The sequence below is a fragment of the Salvia miltiorrhiza genome, chromosome 3 (assembly GCF_028751815.1).
Source record: "Salvia miltiorrhiza cultivar Shanhuang (shh) chromosome 3, IMPLAD_Smil_shh, whole genome shotgun sequence".
Lineage (NCBI taxonomy): Eukaryota > Viridiplantae > Streptophyta > Magnoliopsida > Lamiales > Lamiaceae > Salvia > Salvia miltiorrhiza.
In genome coordinates this window covers 47,629,047-47,646,597 of record NC_080389.1, presented here as the reverse complement: position 1 = coordinate 47,646,597, position 17,551 = coordinate 47,629,047, and the positions used below count along the sequence as shown (strand labels likewise).

Here is a 17,551-nt window from a genome sequence, read left to right as displayed (position 1 = left end):
TCCCGATAATATTTCCAAATAAATAAATAAATTGTTCTGAAAATTAATAATTAAAAATATTCCGTCGGTAACCGCACCACCTACCACGGCCAACGCCGGCATCGGAGACTTACCTACGAACATTTCTGTCGGTAATCCGTCGGTATCCACCAACGGACAGAAAAAATCCGTTGATAAATCATTTACCGACGAGTGTTTCAACGACGGGTGAAATCCGTCGGTATCTCCATTTACCGACGGAATTTTGATGGTTACCGACGGAATATTTCCGTCGGTGTCCGGCCAGATTCTGGTTGTGATTTCTATCCTCCGATGCACTAGCCGCTAATATTCACTTATGAAGATGACAGATTATAAATTCTCATTCATTCCAATTACTCCAATCTAATTTTCCTCAATTCTAATTCATTCTCTTTTTTTTCTAAATTTTTATCAATTTCCATATCTAAAAATAATTAAATATCTAAATATTATGATATATTAAAAATTATTAAATATCTAAAAATCATTATATTAATATTTCAACAAAATAAATTATATCCTATGTGACGTCGTATAATCACTTCATTCTAATTTTCCTCAATTCTCATTCACTCTTTTTCTTTTTCTAAATTTTAAGCAGTTTCCATATATAAAAACCATTAAATATCTAAAAAATATTATATTAATATTTCAAAAATTAAGAAAAAATTATTTATATCCATAACGTAATTAATAGCCTATAAAGTTGTGAATGAGTCAAGTTGTTATTTAATCAAACTAGGGTAAATATTCAATTTTGTCCCATCGGGCCATCGTATAAGCGTTTTAACAAAAATGTCCCAACTTAAGGATAAGTGCATACAAATACCCATCGTTTCAAAGTTTAGTTATTTATGTCCCGAAAAAAATTCCGACATCTGAAAACTGACGCGGGGGCGGAGGAAGTGCAACAGTGGGGGATGGGGGAAGGGGAAGCGTCCGACAGAGGTGGAGTAAAGGGGAGAGCCGAAGGGCAGAGGGGGAGGGGGAGGGGGAAGAGAGAAGAGTGACGTGGGAGGGGGAGGGTGGTGTGATTTGACATTTTTGATGCCACGTTGGCATTCCGGCTGTCAACTCAGATTTAATTTGACCGGGAAATTATTCCGGACGGACATTGCTATCAATTGAAACGTCGTTAAAATTTTTGCTACAATTAAAAAGATTGTCAAAAAATCAGATTTTGGTATAAACTGGGATATTTTCATGCAATTTGCCCTAAATTTTATAAGACATTTAAATTAGGTCAATTTCAAATAAATATTATAACTTTTTTATTTTAAAATAATTTTATTAAATCTCTATTTTTGTGAAAAATAATTCATGAAACAAAAAAATACAATAATAATTTTATAAATTTATATTTTAATAGATTCCATCGAATTTCGACAGGTCACTTACTAGTTATTATTAAATTAACCAAATTACACTCTTGTTTAGATTTTATGCCCGAACAAACGAACAGTTATGTATCATATCATAAGTTAAATGTAGCACTTTGTGGATGACATTGTGTTTTAAAAAATAGTTGGTAGATATATTTTTAGTGAGTAAAAGGTCCCAGCATATAGAATTAATTACAAAAGTTAAGCACTAAGAGGTGTGATAAATAAAGAATGATTATAAGATTGAATTGTACAGGTTGAGGGTAAATATGTCTCAAAAAGAAAACTGCTTATGATGAATAAGAGTTGGGGGATGTTTTAGGACATTAACTTAGATTGATTTGAAAATTAGGACAATAACTTTCGGACTTGTAAAAATAGGACACTAATTATTTTTTAGAGTAAAATAGGACACTAATTAATAAGCGTCGTAAAAATAGGACATTTCTCAGCCGATAATTGGCTAAAAAATGTCCTGCGGATGCAACACTTATTAATTAGTGTCCTGTTTTACTCTAAAAAAAATTAGTGTCCTATTTTTACAAGTTCGAAAGTTATTGTCCTAATTTCCAAATCAATCTAAATTACTGTCCTAAAAAACCCTCAAACTCTGATGAATAAGGCAATTATCCCTAGACGACTCCTCGTGGAACGGCTTAAGCATCGGAAACTTCTCAATAAAAGAGATGTATTCACTCACTCATAAAGCTCTCTTCTTCATGGACAACACCCCAATTATCTTCAAAGACATTTAAAATGCGTCCCTTGTAAAGTCTCCTCCTTTGCCTAACTTTTTTTTAAAAAATAGAATCCCAACGCGACACAATTTTGTGAAGAGAGAATAATTTTATTCGAGAATGACGACAATTGCCCCATCCGATTTTCTTAATTGGAGTACATTTATCATATCCTTCTATTGTGCCATTTTTTTTATTTAGTGTGAAAGTGTATTTGTAAGTGGTTACAAGTTTTTCCCATTACTTCTTCGCTGAATCTGGACCATTGTTACGAGGCTGTTGAGAAAGACAGAAACAAAAGAGTGTATATGTTCGAAGATTTGGAAAGTCAAAAATAAAAAGAGTGTTCAAAGATAGAAGTTCTAATATTGCTAGAACGGTTTATGGTATTATCATTTGTACGTGGAGCTAGATGGTTAATGACTTTCTTCTCCAACAAACTAGTTTATGTTACTCGTTTCACGAGTGATTTTTGGATCCTTTTTATTATGTGTTAATAGGGGAATCTACCCACATTGATAAAATGTCTTGCAAAACTATCAACTTTCAAAGTCAAAGACCGAAAAGCAAGTTTGATGGTGATGGGTTGCTTGGTTTTTTGTGTAAAAGTTGATGATGATGGAAATTGTGTAAGAGTTGTGTAAGAAAACAGTTAAAATTGGTACAAAATGTGAGAAAATGTGAACTCACGTCACTTTCATGCATTATAAGATTAAATAGTTTGCAAATTTTGAATAAATTAGGGGACGTTTGTGTGTTACAAACACTAATACGAAGGCCAAAAAAATCACGAATATGTCAATTCTTAAGCAAATTTTTTTTTTTGAAACCAGTAAACCACGTATCCGCCAGTAATTCGTAGCCGGCCGCAGTAGCCGCTGAAGTTTGTGACCGGCGGCTACTATTCAGCGGCTACTAATTACTGGCGAATACTTGTGTTATTCGCTTCAAAAAAAACAATTTGTTCATAATTAACATGATTGTGAATTTTTATCCTTCGTGATTTTTTATTGTTACATATGCACCGATATTTTTAGATTTTTATTTAATTTTACAAGGGGAAATATGAGAGATAGTGAAATATTTACAGTACAAGAAGTACACATGGATGGGAAATATGAGAGATAGTGAATCTGCCAAAATTTGGATTATAGTGGGGGTAATAACACTCACTTTATGCATGATTTGACTACACATAAAATAATAGACTTGCACATAAAATAATAAGAAATTATATACCAATTATTTGGAAATTCATATATTCGGCAATGAAATAATATTCTATAGCCAAAAACTACAGTATCCGCCATAAAATTATTTTCTTTATCAGTAGCCGCTAACAAAAAAGGTAGGGCGGCTACTGGGTCCTTTGTACGATTTTCTGGCGGATACTGGGTCTTTGAGGCAGAAAATATTATTTTGTCTCAAAATATGTATAAGTTTTAATTTTTCAGCTTGTTATGAATGTTTAAATATAACATATATACGCATTCCTCTTTTGTATTTGTTGTTTTTTTTGTTAATTTTTTAGTAAAATATTAAAAGTACATACTGAGAAGGTGACTCTGCAAAAATTTTGGTTGTAGTGGGGCATTAATGCTAATTTTATGCATGTGTGAGGTGACATGCAATAATAGATTGAAGCCGTATTGAATGAACACTAGACTTCACGTGAACTTTTTGTAAGGAATCAAGTTTAGTCCTTATAAGGCTGCATTTGTAAATGACCAAAACACAAATTGAAATACTCACCTTGAATTTCAGAAATTCAGGCATACCCTAAAGATTTGAGTGGTTTTGTGCGAGAGCAGGCAATTTGTGTTGAATTTCAGCCCGAAAAGGTGATTCTCATGTATTGTTTGTATAAATTATAGTTTGCATGTTTAATCGTATGTTGTTTTTAACGTTGAGAGCATGTTTTACGTTATTTTAATGAATTTCTTTATTATCTGAACTTTAAAAGCATGTTAGGGAAATATTAAACCTGTTTCTAATATAATTGAATGTTTTGAACAAAAAAAATAAAGTATCCGCCAGAATTTCATTAGCCGCCGACAATAGCCGCCGACCCCACAAGGTCAGCGGCTACTGGTGACGGATAACAATATTCTGGCGGATACTTCATTTTTCGAGCTTATTGTGATGTTTTAAACTTTTTAAGCGTATTTTAATACTATACTTTATGTGGTTTTATAGATGGAATTCGTGAGATACATATATGTGAGATACAACGGAGTCGTCGATGGTATACACTATGTTGGCGGGGCTACGGAGGTCCTTCCCCTCTTAAATGAAACAGTTGCGAGCCTGATATACAGCATCAACAATGTGCTGACAATGCATTCGTTGAGCCCGAACTATCAATTGTATTATTTGGCGACCAATCGATTTGGAAGGGAGACGAAATGCGTAATAAGTGACGACGATGATGTGCAAGGCTTGTTGGAAACTGCAGAATATCCCATGGTGTACGTTGAGCACAACAACGACCCGATCGAAGAAGCGTACATCCCTACTTTTGATTTTGGCCAGGCTTCGGGATACGGAGATGATGAAGCACAATCTAGTCAGTATGAGACGTCGTATCATGCTCGCGAGAGCGCGCCTCCAACACAGTACTTTTCATGGGATGGGCAACCGTTGGATGAATCCGCATGGAATCTGAATGAAATGTGCGGGAGATTCAACCAGGTGCGGACGGATGAAGCCGTACAACCTAAAGACGAAGCTGAAGAACCTGATGACGATTCTGATGAAGAAGACGAAGAATACGATCCAACGAACGAGTCGGGCACAGATTATGCCGCCTCTGAGGATTTATTAGACGATGATCTGATAGAGTTCACGGCGACCGAGCGAGCAGGTTGGATCCGACAAAGTAGAACCCGTCACGGAAATCCGACGGACTCGACCGGTGATCTATCTAATTGGATAGTTCCGTTGATTCCAGTGGACGCCACGACTTCGCTCGTTGCTCGCGAGAGTGAGCTGTCCAGAGTTGCTGATTTGGGGAAGAACTCTTTTTACAACAGTAAAGAAGAATTGGTCCTTGCTGTTGGCTTCTGGAATATGAAGCAAGGGGCTGAGGCAAAAGTTGTACGCTCAGATCAGGGACGCCTCTATTACAAGTGCAAGCACTCTGATAAGTGCAAGTTCGATGTGCGTGCATCTTATCACGGCGGAGGGATGTGGGGAGTGCATAAGTTTAAAGAGCACTCTTGCGAATGGGAGTTGGGCATTTTGAAACGAATAAAGGCACATTCGAATGTGGTTGCAGCTTATGTGGAAAAAAGAATACACGATGACGGAGAGGTCATTAAGCCGAAATCTATTATGTCGGAGTTGTTACGTGAATTTGGCGTCAGAATCAAATATGATGTCGCGCTGCGTGCAAGAAATCTCAGCTTAGAGAAGATATACGGTCGAATTGATGATTCGTTCCTTCTTCTGCCCAAATATTTGTATGCCCTAAGTCAAGCGAATCCAGGCACCGTGATGGATTTGGAAGTAGACGAAAACAACCGGTTCAAACATCTGTTTCTTGCTCTTGCGACTTCCATCACACCTTTCTTCTTTTCGCTTCGGCCAGTGATTGTGGTCGACGGCAGACACTTGAAGGGGAAGAACAATGGCATTTTGTTCGTCACCGTGACAAAAGACGCAAACGAGCAAGTTTTTCCGTTGGCATTTGGTGTCGGGCCGATCGAGAATGATGAGTCATGGAAGTGGTTCCTCTCAAATGTGAGACAAACTTTTGGTCAGCCCGACAACTTACTAGTAAAAATATACGAAACATATAAATAAATCTGACATATAAATAAAAATTCTAACAACACTGAAACTATACTCAAACTTGTAACAGCACTCAACTACACTATATCTAACATATACGAAACATATAAATAAATCTAACAAATACTATATCTAAATCAAAATTCAATACTATACAAAACATATAAAAATTCGAAACATATAAATTCTAACATAAAAACATATAAATTCTAACATAAAAATTCACCCATATACAAAACATATAAAAATTCGAAACATACAAAACATATACTTACTTAAAAATATACAAAATTCGAAACATATACAAAACATATAGATTCTTAACATATAAATATATCTAACATATACAAAACAAATAACAAATAAACTTACTTGGCCGAACATATACCAAATAATACTTAAAAATGTAGTATACTTACTTGGTTTGAAGAAGAAGCCATGGCGTGAATGGATTTGAAGAAAGACCGAATGAACTCCTCGTTTGAAAAAATGAAACAGCGGCTGCTTCTCACTCTCACACGAAAAAATTCAGTATCCGCTTGAACAAATGATGGTGCGGCTGCTTCTCAAAAATTCTACCCTAATTTAACATAAAAAATTACCCTAATGGGCCCTACCCAAGATTTCGACCATATCAAATCTTCAATGTGGTCAAAGAAATCCCACAAAAGCCGTGCCCGCTCTATTCCAATACCCGTGAATTACAATTTTCTGCAAAGCCTATAGATTCCCATACTAGAGTTGTCGGTTGAATTGTCCAATCACAATTGAATTAGCTTTAGCTCTTCAAAATTGAAAAAAATACAACAACCATTAATATGAACTCTAATAAATAAAATTTATATATATTGTGATATAAAAACCAGTTATAAATGACATGGTACTATTATCCGCCAGTAAAAAGTATCCGCTAGAAGTAGCCGCTTAGGGTTTCTTTCACGCGGCTAATTCTAGAGGATACGAATTACTGGCGGATACGTATGTGATAGGCTCTATAATATTTTACTATTTCATAATATATGATTATATATTTTTTTTATCCAACATTTTCTATTATTTTATGTGTTAGGCTATATTAATTCATGTTAAATAAAATAAAATCAAAAATTCGAGACTTATTACACCACTATGATCCAAATTTGTCTAAATACAAGCCTATTATGTATTTCTACTTCATAGAATATATTTTAAAAAAAGAATACAAAATTAAGGTAAGTTTGTGTATAATAAAAAAGTAATATGAGGATGTAAAAAATTGTACTTTAAGTATATTTGGAAACAAAACAAAATTCTGAACCTAATGTATATATTATCCGCCAGTAAAAAATAGCCGCTAGAAATAGCCGTCAGGATAAAAAACCAGGCGGCTATTGAGAGAGGCTATTGTTTACTGGCGGATAATGTATACATTAGGTTCAGAATTTTTTTTTTGTTTCCAAATATACTTAAAGTACAATTTTTTACATCCTCGTATTACTGTTTTATTATACACAAACTTACCTTCATTATTTTCAAACTTAGGGCATTATACGTCAATCATCTTACAATAATTGCACATTTATCTGGTTTTGTGCATTTTTAACTACCTATCTTACACATTTTCTTAGACAATTGTACTTGTGTAAGAAAAGTGTAAGAACTTTTACAAAAAACCAAGCAACCCATCACCATCAAGTGTACTTTTCGGCTTTGACTTTCAAAGTGAGTAGTTTTGCAAGACATTTTATTGATGTGAGTAGATTTAATTCCACCCCTTTTATTATTGTCCGTTGAAGTGGTCTTGAGCTCTCGATGATTATTTATATGTTCCATTCATGAGTTTGAGTATCCCTTAGAGCATCAACAACCCTTGCACCCATAGTGGGTGCAATAGAAGTGGTCCCACTTCTATTGCACCCACTCCAGCAATGGTATTGCACTCACTTGGGTGCAATGGATTTTATTTTATTTTTGATATAGTTTTATTCTAGTTTCCATTTTAAATTTACAATAATTGATAAATTAAAATTTCATTGAATTCAAATTCAAATCCTACATTGATTGAATTAAAGTTGCAATACAAGAAATTAAAATCCTAAATTACTTAAATTAAAACAAACATAAAATAAAAAATCCTAAAAATCTAGCGGATGTTGTTTCGTTGCTTGATCTCCGCCACCTTGCACATGTGAAACGTCAATTCGTCGGGATTCATTTGAGAGGTGTCCCGGCTCATCAACATGCTATCGGCGAGGTCACGTTGAACTTGGGAGAACGTTTCCATTGCAGTCACCATATTCGCCATGTACCCGAGAGCTTTTTGGTTATCCTCCGACGTCTCTTCGGCATTTTTCTTGCCTTTCCGTTTGTCTCTCTTGGCCGCCTTTTGCCCTTGGGGCCGGGTGGAGATACTCGCGTCGCTAGAAGTCGTTGTGGGAAGACCGCCGGAGCCCTTTGATCGTTTGTCCGAATGGACATCGGAGTGGACATCCTCGCCGAGACTTGCAAATTTCTTGGACTCGCGCAAGATCTTCCATGCATGCGGATATCGGAACGGAACACGGTACTCGGCTAGCCACATTGCCTCTGCTTGCTCCACGATTTGACCATCACTCATGCCTGATTTCCATTGATCGTGACATTTTTTGTGCATGGCCTCAAACCTCTTCGAATCCTTCGCCACCAGTTGAAAGTGAGATTTGATTTGCGTGACGTCGCATGAAATAGATCCTCGGGGCTTTTCAGCGTTGTATTGGGTGCAGAGGGAGCCCCAAAACTTCGCCCCTTTTTGGTCGACACCCACCACAGAGTCGTGGGTGTGCTCGAGATACAAACGGAAAATTAGCACCGTTTCTGGCGGATAATAGTTGCTACGTTTGGTGGCCGCCGGCATAGAAGCAATCTCCTCCACGTCGGGCTCGGGGTCGGCAACGGCGGTAAAGCGGGGGTTCAAATTGGTGGCCGCCGCTTGAAAGGCATTCGATTCTTGCGTGAACGGCGAGAATCCTTGCCTGGAAGCATTTGATTCGCCGGGGGATGGATTTTGAGGGTGTTCACGCCAATAGTTGCTCCAATCGCCTTCCATTGCTATTTGTTGAAATAATATAAGTAGAAGATGAAGAAGAAAATGAGGAGAATGATGAATGTTTGAGGTATTTGTTGATATATATATAGGTGCTAAGAATTTAAAAAAAAAAAAAAAGCCAACGGATAGAAGAAAACGGCTACTGCCGATTTTAAATTTTTTTTTTTGGTTTGAAAAGGGGCGCGTGTAAACACGCCCCTTCCTTCGCTCCCACAGGCTGCTGGTGCGTTCCATCGCCCCACACCCATTGCACCCGGGTGCAGCAACGCCGGCGGGTGCGATAGGCCGGGTTCGATACGGCCTTCGCACCCAGCGTTGGAGGTGCTCTTATACTCCTCGATCTATATTAGTAATATTTATTTTATCTTTGAAAAAAAATGCTTGGACGGCGACAATAATTATAGTGTACCTAAGCCCAGCCAAAGCAAGCAAAGACAAACACAGGAGAAACGCCTCTCCTTGATAAAAACAACAAGTCAAACAAGACCAGCAAGCAATAATGGCTAAACCAATCATTCGAATTCTCGCATCAATTCTGCTGCTCGCCCTCTGCCGGATCTCCACCGGCAAACCCAACACCGCCGTGAAAAGCGTGCTCTGCAACTCCGGCGCCTACACCAAGGGCGACCCTTTCACCATCAGCTTGGCCTACGTCCTCGCCGAACTGGAGAGCGCTACGCCGTCGCGCCGCGGCTACGATCTCCGCAACATCTCCCCCTACCCGAACGCCTTCGCCTACGGCCACGCCGCCTGCAACCAAACTCTGACGAGCTCCGACTGCGGCGGCTGCCTCGCCGCAGCCAAAACCGCCATGCTTGGCAGCTGCGACGGCCGGATCGGCGCCCGCGGTGTGCTCTACGATTGCCTTGTCAGATATGAGCAGTACCCTTTCGATGATTGATTTTCATCATTATCTGAATTTAATAAAATCGTCTCTTATCTCAGTCATGATTGGGTAATTTTGGTACCTTTTATCTCTCTCTCGATAACAATGAACACAATCAGAGCTTTGATTTATACAATTTGCTGAAAATTGGAGCCCTAAATACAATTTTCCCTCCCCGCGTGTATCGTATATTTGTATGCAAAAAGTAGTATGTGGTTTTGTTATGTTGAATTGGTGTAGAGTCGTTTGAGGAAGGCAGCGTAGAGGAGGTGGTTCCAGGAATCAGGAACACCGGGCAGACACCAATGGCTGCAGTCTTGACGGTTGATGGGAGCCGGTCCGCCGCCGTAATAATAGAGGGAACAATGGGCGTCTTTTCTCTGAGAAGTCATCAGTGTTACATTGAGCAACTCCACTTTCCCAGTTGCGAGATGCTCCGATAAGCCATCCACTACCGTTTTGAGCTCCGTGTAGTGTTGGGATGAAGGCGGCGTGGTGAAATCCGGCAGCGTCTCCAGATGGCAGGTGCCGCCGTGCTGCCAGTCTCCCCTACTGAAATGCACGGGAGCGTAGGCTCGGAAGATGAGATGAGTGTTGGACGACTTCACTTCCCGGCTTATCCACTCCGACACAGTCCGGATGGACCTCTCAAAGGCTTCCTGCACGCTCATCTCCATCTTGATCTCCGTCCCTTCTTGGAAGTAACATCCCCTGATACAAACACCACTTGTCAATCATAATCATATTCATATTCATATTCAATGATGAGAAGCTACACTACACAGACCCTCTGATGGTCTTCTCGTAGTTCCACCAATGGCCGGTGTTGAAAACGAGCACATCTGCTCCCTTCCAGTGGGCGGAGTTCCAATCCATCTGGTCGAGCTTTAGGGTCATCTTGACCTTCTCGGGCGAGGCCGGAGGCGGGCGGCTCTGCAGGACGAGGAAGGGGGCTCTGTAGTACTCCACGGTGCAGTTGAAATCGGGAAACTTGAAGATCAAGTAGCCCGAATGCTTGGTGATGGGCCTCCCATTCACTTCATACACTGAGCTTTTATTAGGAATGGCCGAAGACAGCATGCAAAGAAGGGATTCCCACTGGTTTCTTCCAATTGAATCTCCAACAAACACTACCCTTCTATCTCGCAGCTTTTCCAGCATCATTCTTCCGTCAAATCTGCATTACAATACAAATTTTAAACACTGAATTTCCCACATAAATTCTGGCAGTTACACATTTTTCATTCAATCTAAAACAAGGAAAACATGAAAATCAATGTTGAAAGAATCAACAACACCTGGGCAAATTGCAATCTTTGGGCTGCCAACGCCACTTGGTGTAGAAATGATCAGGCCTCCCATTTTCATTGCATCGAAAGCCAGCATCGAGAAACATGCAATCTTGGGACTGGTAAAGAGGGTAGGTCTCATCCCACACCCAATTCCCTCGAAATATGTCGCAATCGGTTTCAAGAAATCCAACTCTGGGTGATGCCGATTCATTCGACTTCAACCAACTGCTCACAAACAGCAACTGCCCACTAAGGAATCTGTAATCCAGAAGGAGAAAGAAAGAGATTGAGCAGAGGCTGAAAAAGAAGCATCCAAGAACTGCATGAGTAGGCTCTTCAGGCTTCAACAACTTCAATTTCTTCACAAAATCTATGTGGCTCATTTTTTCTCTCTCATCGGTTTGCTGTTGCACGGAGAGGTGTTGTGTTGCAGATCAGATTTTGATTGGACGGTCAGTAGTTCTCTGCGTCTGTCTCTTATGAAGAGAAGAGAACAAGCAATGAGATGAAAAGAGAGAGAGAGAGGGGAGTCTAAGAAATGATTGCGGACCAAAGTGCAAAGGAGTGGATCGAATAAGTTTGATTAATTATTTAATGGGGGCAACTTCGAAAGAGTAGACAAACATTGTGGCAAAGCGGTTTTGCACATTTCGGACCTCACGCCGCAATTTTCCCATTTCCAATTTAATGCTTTTGTCTTCAATAAACGCTTTTGGTTTTGGTTATTACTCCCTCCCTTCCACGAATATTGACATATTTGTCCCTTTGTTTCATTTCAATTGACTCTTTCCAAAAATAATATATCGTCCCTATCTTCTTTACACACAAAGTATCAATTAAAGTGGAACAGAGGGAATAATTATTATTATTTTCTCTCTCATATTTTATCACTTTTATTATATTCTCTCTCTCACTTTATCACTTTTATTACATTCTATCTTATACTTTATCACTTTTATATTCCACACTTAAAATATTAATCTACAATTCCTTAATTCTCGTGCTGAAATCAAACGTGTCAAGATTCATGGAACGGAGGGAGTATTTCATAGTATTACTTTCTAAATTACTAACTTCATCTTTTACCGCTTACGTTGCACTTAAATTGATCAAGTTTTTTTCGATACAAAATTTAAGAAATTAATTTTTAATATTTAATATTTAGTGTCTTTGATAATACAAAAAGAAATTATTTAATATAAAAAAATGATTAACTTAATTAAAATAATTAAAAAAAATTAATGAAATTAGTTGGAACGAAGGAGGTGTATCTATGACTATTTCTTCTCTTAAGTATATATAAATGAAAAAGAAACTCAAATACAAATAGTTGAAGACTATATTATTGTTTAATTTCACACTCAATTTTAGTCGGCAGTGTCCTTTTCGTGCCTTAAACAATTCGATGGCGATGAGAGTTACCGCCTAAGTTTTTGGACAAATTAGCAAAGAGTAGCATAAATGTATAACAAAAAAAAATTAAAAAAAAAATTGGTTGGTTGGAGCTCCAGTCTCGTGTAGGGCTGGAAAAATATACCGAAAACTCGGTATACCGGCCATACCGTACCGTAAATTACCGCAAAATACCGAATTTAAGGTATACCGGTTTTTTTGGTAAGGTATGATACCGTACCGAATATTTACGGTAAGGTAAAGGTATGGGTTTTCCAAATACCGGGGTATACCGGTGTATACCGATACCGCGGTATATACCGAAAAAATCAATAAATATCGTATTAAAGGTATATACCAGAATACGGTATGATACCGTATTACTGGTATACCGAATATTACTGCATATACCGGTGATGCGGTATCATACCTTATTCTGGTATACCTTAATATTCGGTATATACCGATAATAAGGTACAATACCTTATTCTGATATGCCGCAGTTGTCCGTATATATTGGTATACCGAAAATTGCGGTATATATCGTATCAAAATTTATAGTTTTAAAATATATAATATTTATTTTTATGTCTATATTTTAAAAAATATTTATAAATTTTATAAAATGATATATATAATCTATATTATGTGAATATATACAATTGTACATGAATTTATAAATATCATCAAATGATACAAAAATAAATAAAATATAGTATATAGTATAAGTCATACAATAAAATAAAATTATTTATTTTGATATTATAGTATAGTTATAATATATAACTAAAATTATTGTTTTACAATAGATTATACATCTAACTTATAATAGTTACATATATAATAGCATAGTTATAATATTAGTATTATATTATAAATAATATTACGTCTAACATATAAATTATATGTAACTTATAACATCTACATAATTTACTATATATTACATGAATGCATACAAGTATGCGAATATAAATATCATCAAATGATACAAAAGTGAATAAAATATAATATAGTATGTAAGTTATATAATTTAATATAACTGAATTATTTATATTGATATCATAACACAGTTATAATATAATATTATATATTATATAACTAAGATTATTGTACAGTTATAATATAATATTCTATATTATATAACTAAGATTATTGTTCTACAATAAATTATACATCTGACGTGTAATATCTATGTATATAATAGCATAGCTATAATTAATATTGATATTATATTATAACTTAGATTACATCTAACTTATAAATCTCATATAATTTATAACATCTATATAGTATATACTATATACTATATAACTTATAAATTTATAAATATCATCAAATGATACAAAAACAAATAAAATATAGTATATAGTATAAGTTATACAATAAAATAAAATTATTTATTTTGATATTATAGTATAGTTATAATATATAACTAAAATTATTGTTTTACAATAAATTATACATCTAACTTATAATAGTTACATATATAATAGCATAGTTATAATATTAGTATTATATTATAAATAATATTACTTCTAACATATAAATTATATGTAACTTATAACATTTATATAATTTATTATATATTACATGAATGCATACAAGTATGTGAATATAAAGTACGGTATACCAATTGAATTTTTTCGATTTTGATAATACCGATTATTTTGGTATACCATTAAAGTGCGGTATACCGTGAAAGTACGGTATACCGAAATTCGGTAAGGTATACCGAAATAAAGGTACGGTAAAGGTTTTGTATATTCTCCATACCGTACTTAAGGTATACCGAACTAAGGTATACCGTAGGTAAAGGTAAGGTAAAGGTATGAATTTTCTCCATACCGGAGGTAAAGGTAAGGTATAAGGTATGGTCGATTTAATAAGGTATACCGTACCGTGCCACCCCTAGTCTCGTGCATCCGCGCCAATGAATAAAGAAAAATTTAAACGTTGTAGGAATATGTCACTACAATATTATTCCCTCCGTCCCACTCTAATAGGCTCATTTTTCTTTTTGAAATGTCTCATTTCAATAGACTCATTTTTCTTTTTGGGTAAAAAAAATTATACTTAATTGGTGTAGACCACATCACTTTACTACCATTTTCCAATTAAAAAGTAAGTTTTCTTAATCTTTGTGCCCAAAAGAAGTGAGTCTATTGGAGTGAGACGGATGGAGTATTATATATGTGTGTAAATATATCGATATTTATTTACTTACTGCATTTAGGAGTAAGATAAATCAGAAATTGAAAAATGAAATGAAAAAATAAACACAAAAATTTAGGTACAATTAGGTGTACCATACAATCAGATTGACTCGCACCCAGACTCTGACCCGCATTCTGATCTGAACTCGTATCCTAACTCAAATCGTGTAAATGACACTATTCGATTATAAAAATGACACTGCCTATAATTAACACTATTCAATTATATAAACGATACTATAACATTTTAAAATGTTATAGTGTCATTCTCAATTTTATAGTGTTATTTAAAATATTATAATGTCATTTACAATCTTACAGTATCAATTACAAGAAGTATATCATTTATATTTTCTAATACTGTCAATTAGACACAGTGTCATTTATGCGCACTGTAATTTGTATAACAGAATAGTATCAATCACAGACAATATCATTTGTATAATCGAATAGTATCATTTATACAATTTAAATCAGAATGTGTATTCGAATCAAAATATGTGTTAGGATCTGAATACGAATCAATTCAGTTATACAATACACTTAATTATACCCAATAATATCTCAAAAATAAATAGAGGAATGTAAGCGCGGGTAGAAAGGTGTGAGAGAAAATGGAGGAAAGGTATGGGAATTGTGGGGTTTTGGTTAGGAAGCGTGACATTTTAGCCCGACAAACATCCATTGACCAACACGTGAAATTCTTGTATCACAAAATTTAAATAGAATCTAACTATAGATGTTAAATCAACTGTATACATTTTTCATGCGAATGTTACCACAACAGCAAGTAGCAATTAAAAAAAAATAATTTTGTTATCCAAAATTCCAAATTAACTGGTCTTAGGGGGTGTATTAGTTGTGGAGTTTAATAGATTTCTATGGATTTTAAAAATCTGGGTGTATTCGTTCCAAACTTTTAAAAGTCTGCAGAAATCTAGGTGTATTCGTTCCAGACTTTTAAAAGTCCATATAAATCTGGGTGTATTCGTTTCAGACTTTTTAAAATCCATACAAATCTAGGTGTATTCGTTATTCCATTGACTTCAAATCCGTAATGACTTTCATGGATTTCATCCAAAAAATACACACGACGAAATCCGGCCAAGAACCACGAGAATTGAAATCCACGGAGTTTTGAGCGTGCGCTGAGTTCCAGCGCCCGCGGCCAAGAAGCCAGCGAGCGCCTGAACTCAGCACACGTTGAGAAAGGCCAGCGCTCGCTGGGTTTGAGCGTGCGCTGGGTTGCAGCGGTCGCTGGGCCCAGGCAGCCCAGCCCAGCAACGCCTTTAAATACCCCTCTTCGATTTTTTTAACCTCTCACATTCGCCAGACGCCTACCACCCCTCAAAAAAAGAAGACAAGTTCAGTTCAGGGTTCTATATTAGCTTTTAGCCAGGTATTTTTTCATAAATTTTATATCTTCATAGTATTTTAATTATGCAATTTTTCTATAGCATGAATCTTGTACCTTTATAAATTGTTAGCAACTGTATGCTGTGTTTCTATTGCATGTGAGTTGATTTTAGTTTTTTGTTGATGTTTTTTATTTTTTATTTTTATTTATTCATATAGTACTGTTCGGTGTCTAGTAATATTATTATGGGAGACTCTCAACCACAAGATTCCAAAAAAAGGGCAGTGTATGAAGCATGGACGCAGGAACAAAGTGATGCCTTGTTACGAATTCTGGCTGAATCTGCAATTAGGGGATGGCGCGATAATAGTGGTATATTTAGCAAAGCAACAGTAGAGGAAAGGATATTGCCTGTTCTCAATGAAAAACTTAGGTCCAATAAAAATTATAATCACTACCAAAGTCGTATCAAATGGTTTAAGAGCCGTTGGAATGCGTATTCAACACTGTTGAAGTTTAACTCTGGTTTTGGTTATGACAACGACACCAAAAAATTCACGGCCCCAGATGAAGTATGGGATGCGTATATAGAGGTAAATTTGTTATCAATTATTTTTTAAACACAATTTAATTTAAATAATATTGTTATTTAATAATTTTCTTATTTATGTTTTTAGGCTCACCCAAAAGATGCATACTTACGCACTGGGAGTTTTTCGGATTATGATGAATTGAGGCTTGCTGTTGGGAACGGTGTAGCTGTAGGAAGAAACGCAATTGGAGTGGGCAGTGCTACTGATGCTAGGACAATAGGAGTTGATGAAAGTAGAGGTCCGCTCATAGAGGAGTTGAATTACGATACTGCTACTGAGGCGTTTGTAGTACTGGGTGAAGATGATCCACCGTTATCCGCCTCCAAATCACCTTTGGAGCCCACTGAAGTGCCTGTGGAGTCCACTCAGAGAAGAGCTCCCGCCAAAAGAAGCAGAGGCCAGTTTGAGACAAATTCAGGCCACACTGAAAATAGTTCGCATCAGGAGCTCATGGTAGAAATTAAAAAAGTCACTGGCACAATGGATCGAGTTGAAAGCCTCTTCGTGAAACGAGATACTATGATGGAGAAAAGAGAAAAGGAAAAAAGTTTTACAACTTGGGATGCTATCTTAGAAATTCCTGATTTGAGTGAAGATGACCAATACACAGCATTTGACTTGCTTGTTACAAAGTCACAAAAAGATGGATTTATGAAAATGACTGTTCCTCAACGCAAAAGATGGATAGAATTCAAGACTAGGAAATAGAGGGTAGTTTAGTCATGTTTTTTGAACTATGTTTTTATTTTTGTTTCACCATCTTTTTATGAGTACATTGTTTTGTTGGTTTTATGTTTTAATACTTTATTCTGTTGATTAATG

The 17,551-nt window shown here is 36.2% G+C and overlaps 3 protein-coding genes across 3 annotated transcripts; 1 reads left to right on the top strand and 2 right to left on the bottom strand.

Annotated features, from left to right (window-relative positions):
• Window positions 1–8,054: 8,054 nt before the first annotated feature.
• On the bottom strand, window positions 8,055–8,804 carry LOC131018909 (uncharacterized). Its single transcript, XM_057947598.1, has 2 exons — window positions 8,214–8,804; window positions 8,055–8,090 (listed from the first exon to the last, which is right to left on the bottom strand). The coding sequence occupies exons 1-2, from the start codon at window positions 8,802–8,804 to the stop codon at window positions 8,055–8,057; spliced, it is 627 nt and encodes a 208-aa protein (XP_057803581.1).
• A 691-nt stretch (window positions 8,805–9,495) lies between these two features.
• LOC131016214 (antifungal protein ginkbilobin-like protein) lies at window positions 9,496–9,940 on the top strand. Its single transcript, XM_057944854.1, has one exon. It carries the CDS (start codon window positions 9,496–9,498, stop codon window positions 9,895–9,897), a length of 402 nt encoding a protein of 133 aa, XP_057800837.1. The 3' UTR covers window positions 9,898–9,940.
• A 7-nt stretch (window positions 9,941–9,947) lies between these two features.
• On the bottom strand, window positions 9,948–11,819 carry LOC131016213 (protein trichome birefringence-like 11). Its single transcript, XM_057944853.1, has 3 exons — window positions 11,181–11,819; window positions 10,670–11,059; window positions 9,948–10,593 (listed from the first exon to the last, which is right to left on the bottom strand). The coding sequence occupies exons 1-3, from the start codon at window positions 11,555–11,557 to the stop codon at window positions 10,104–10,106; spliced, it is 1,257 nt and encodes a 418-aa protein (XP_057800836.1). The 5' UTR covers window positions 11,558–11,819; the 3' UTR covers window positions 9,948–10,103.
• Window positions 11,820–17,551: the final 5,732 nt, after the last annotated feature.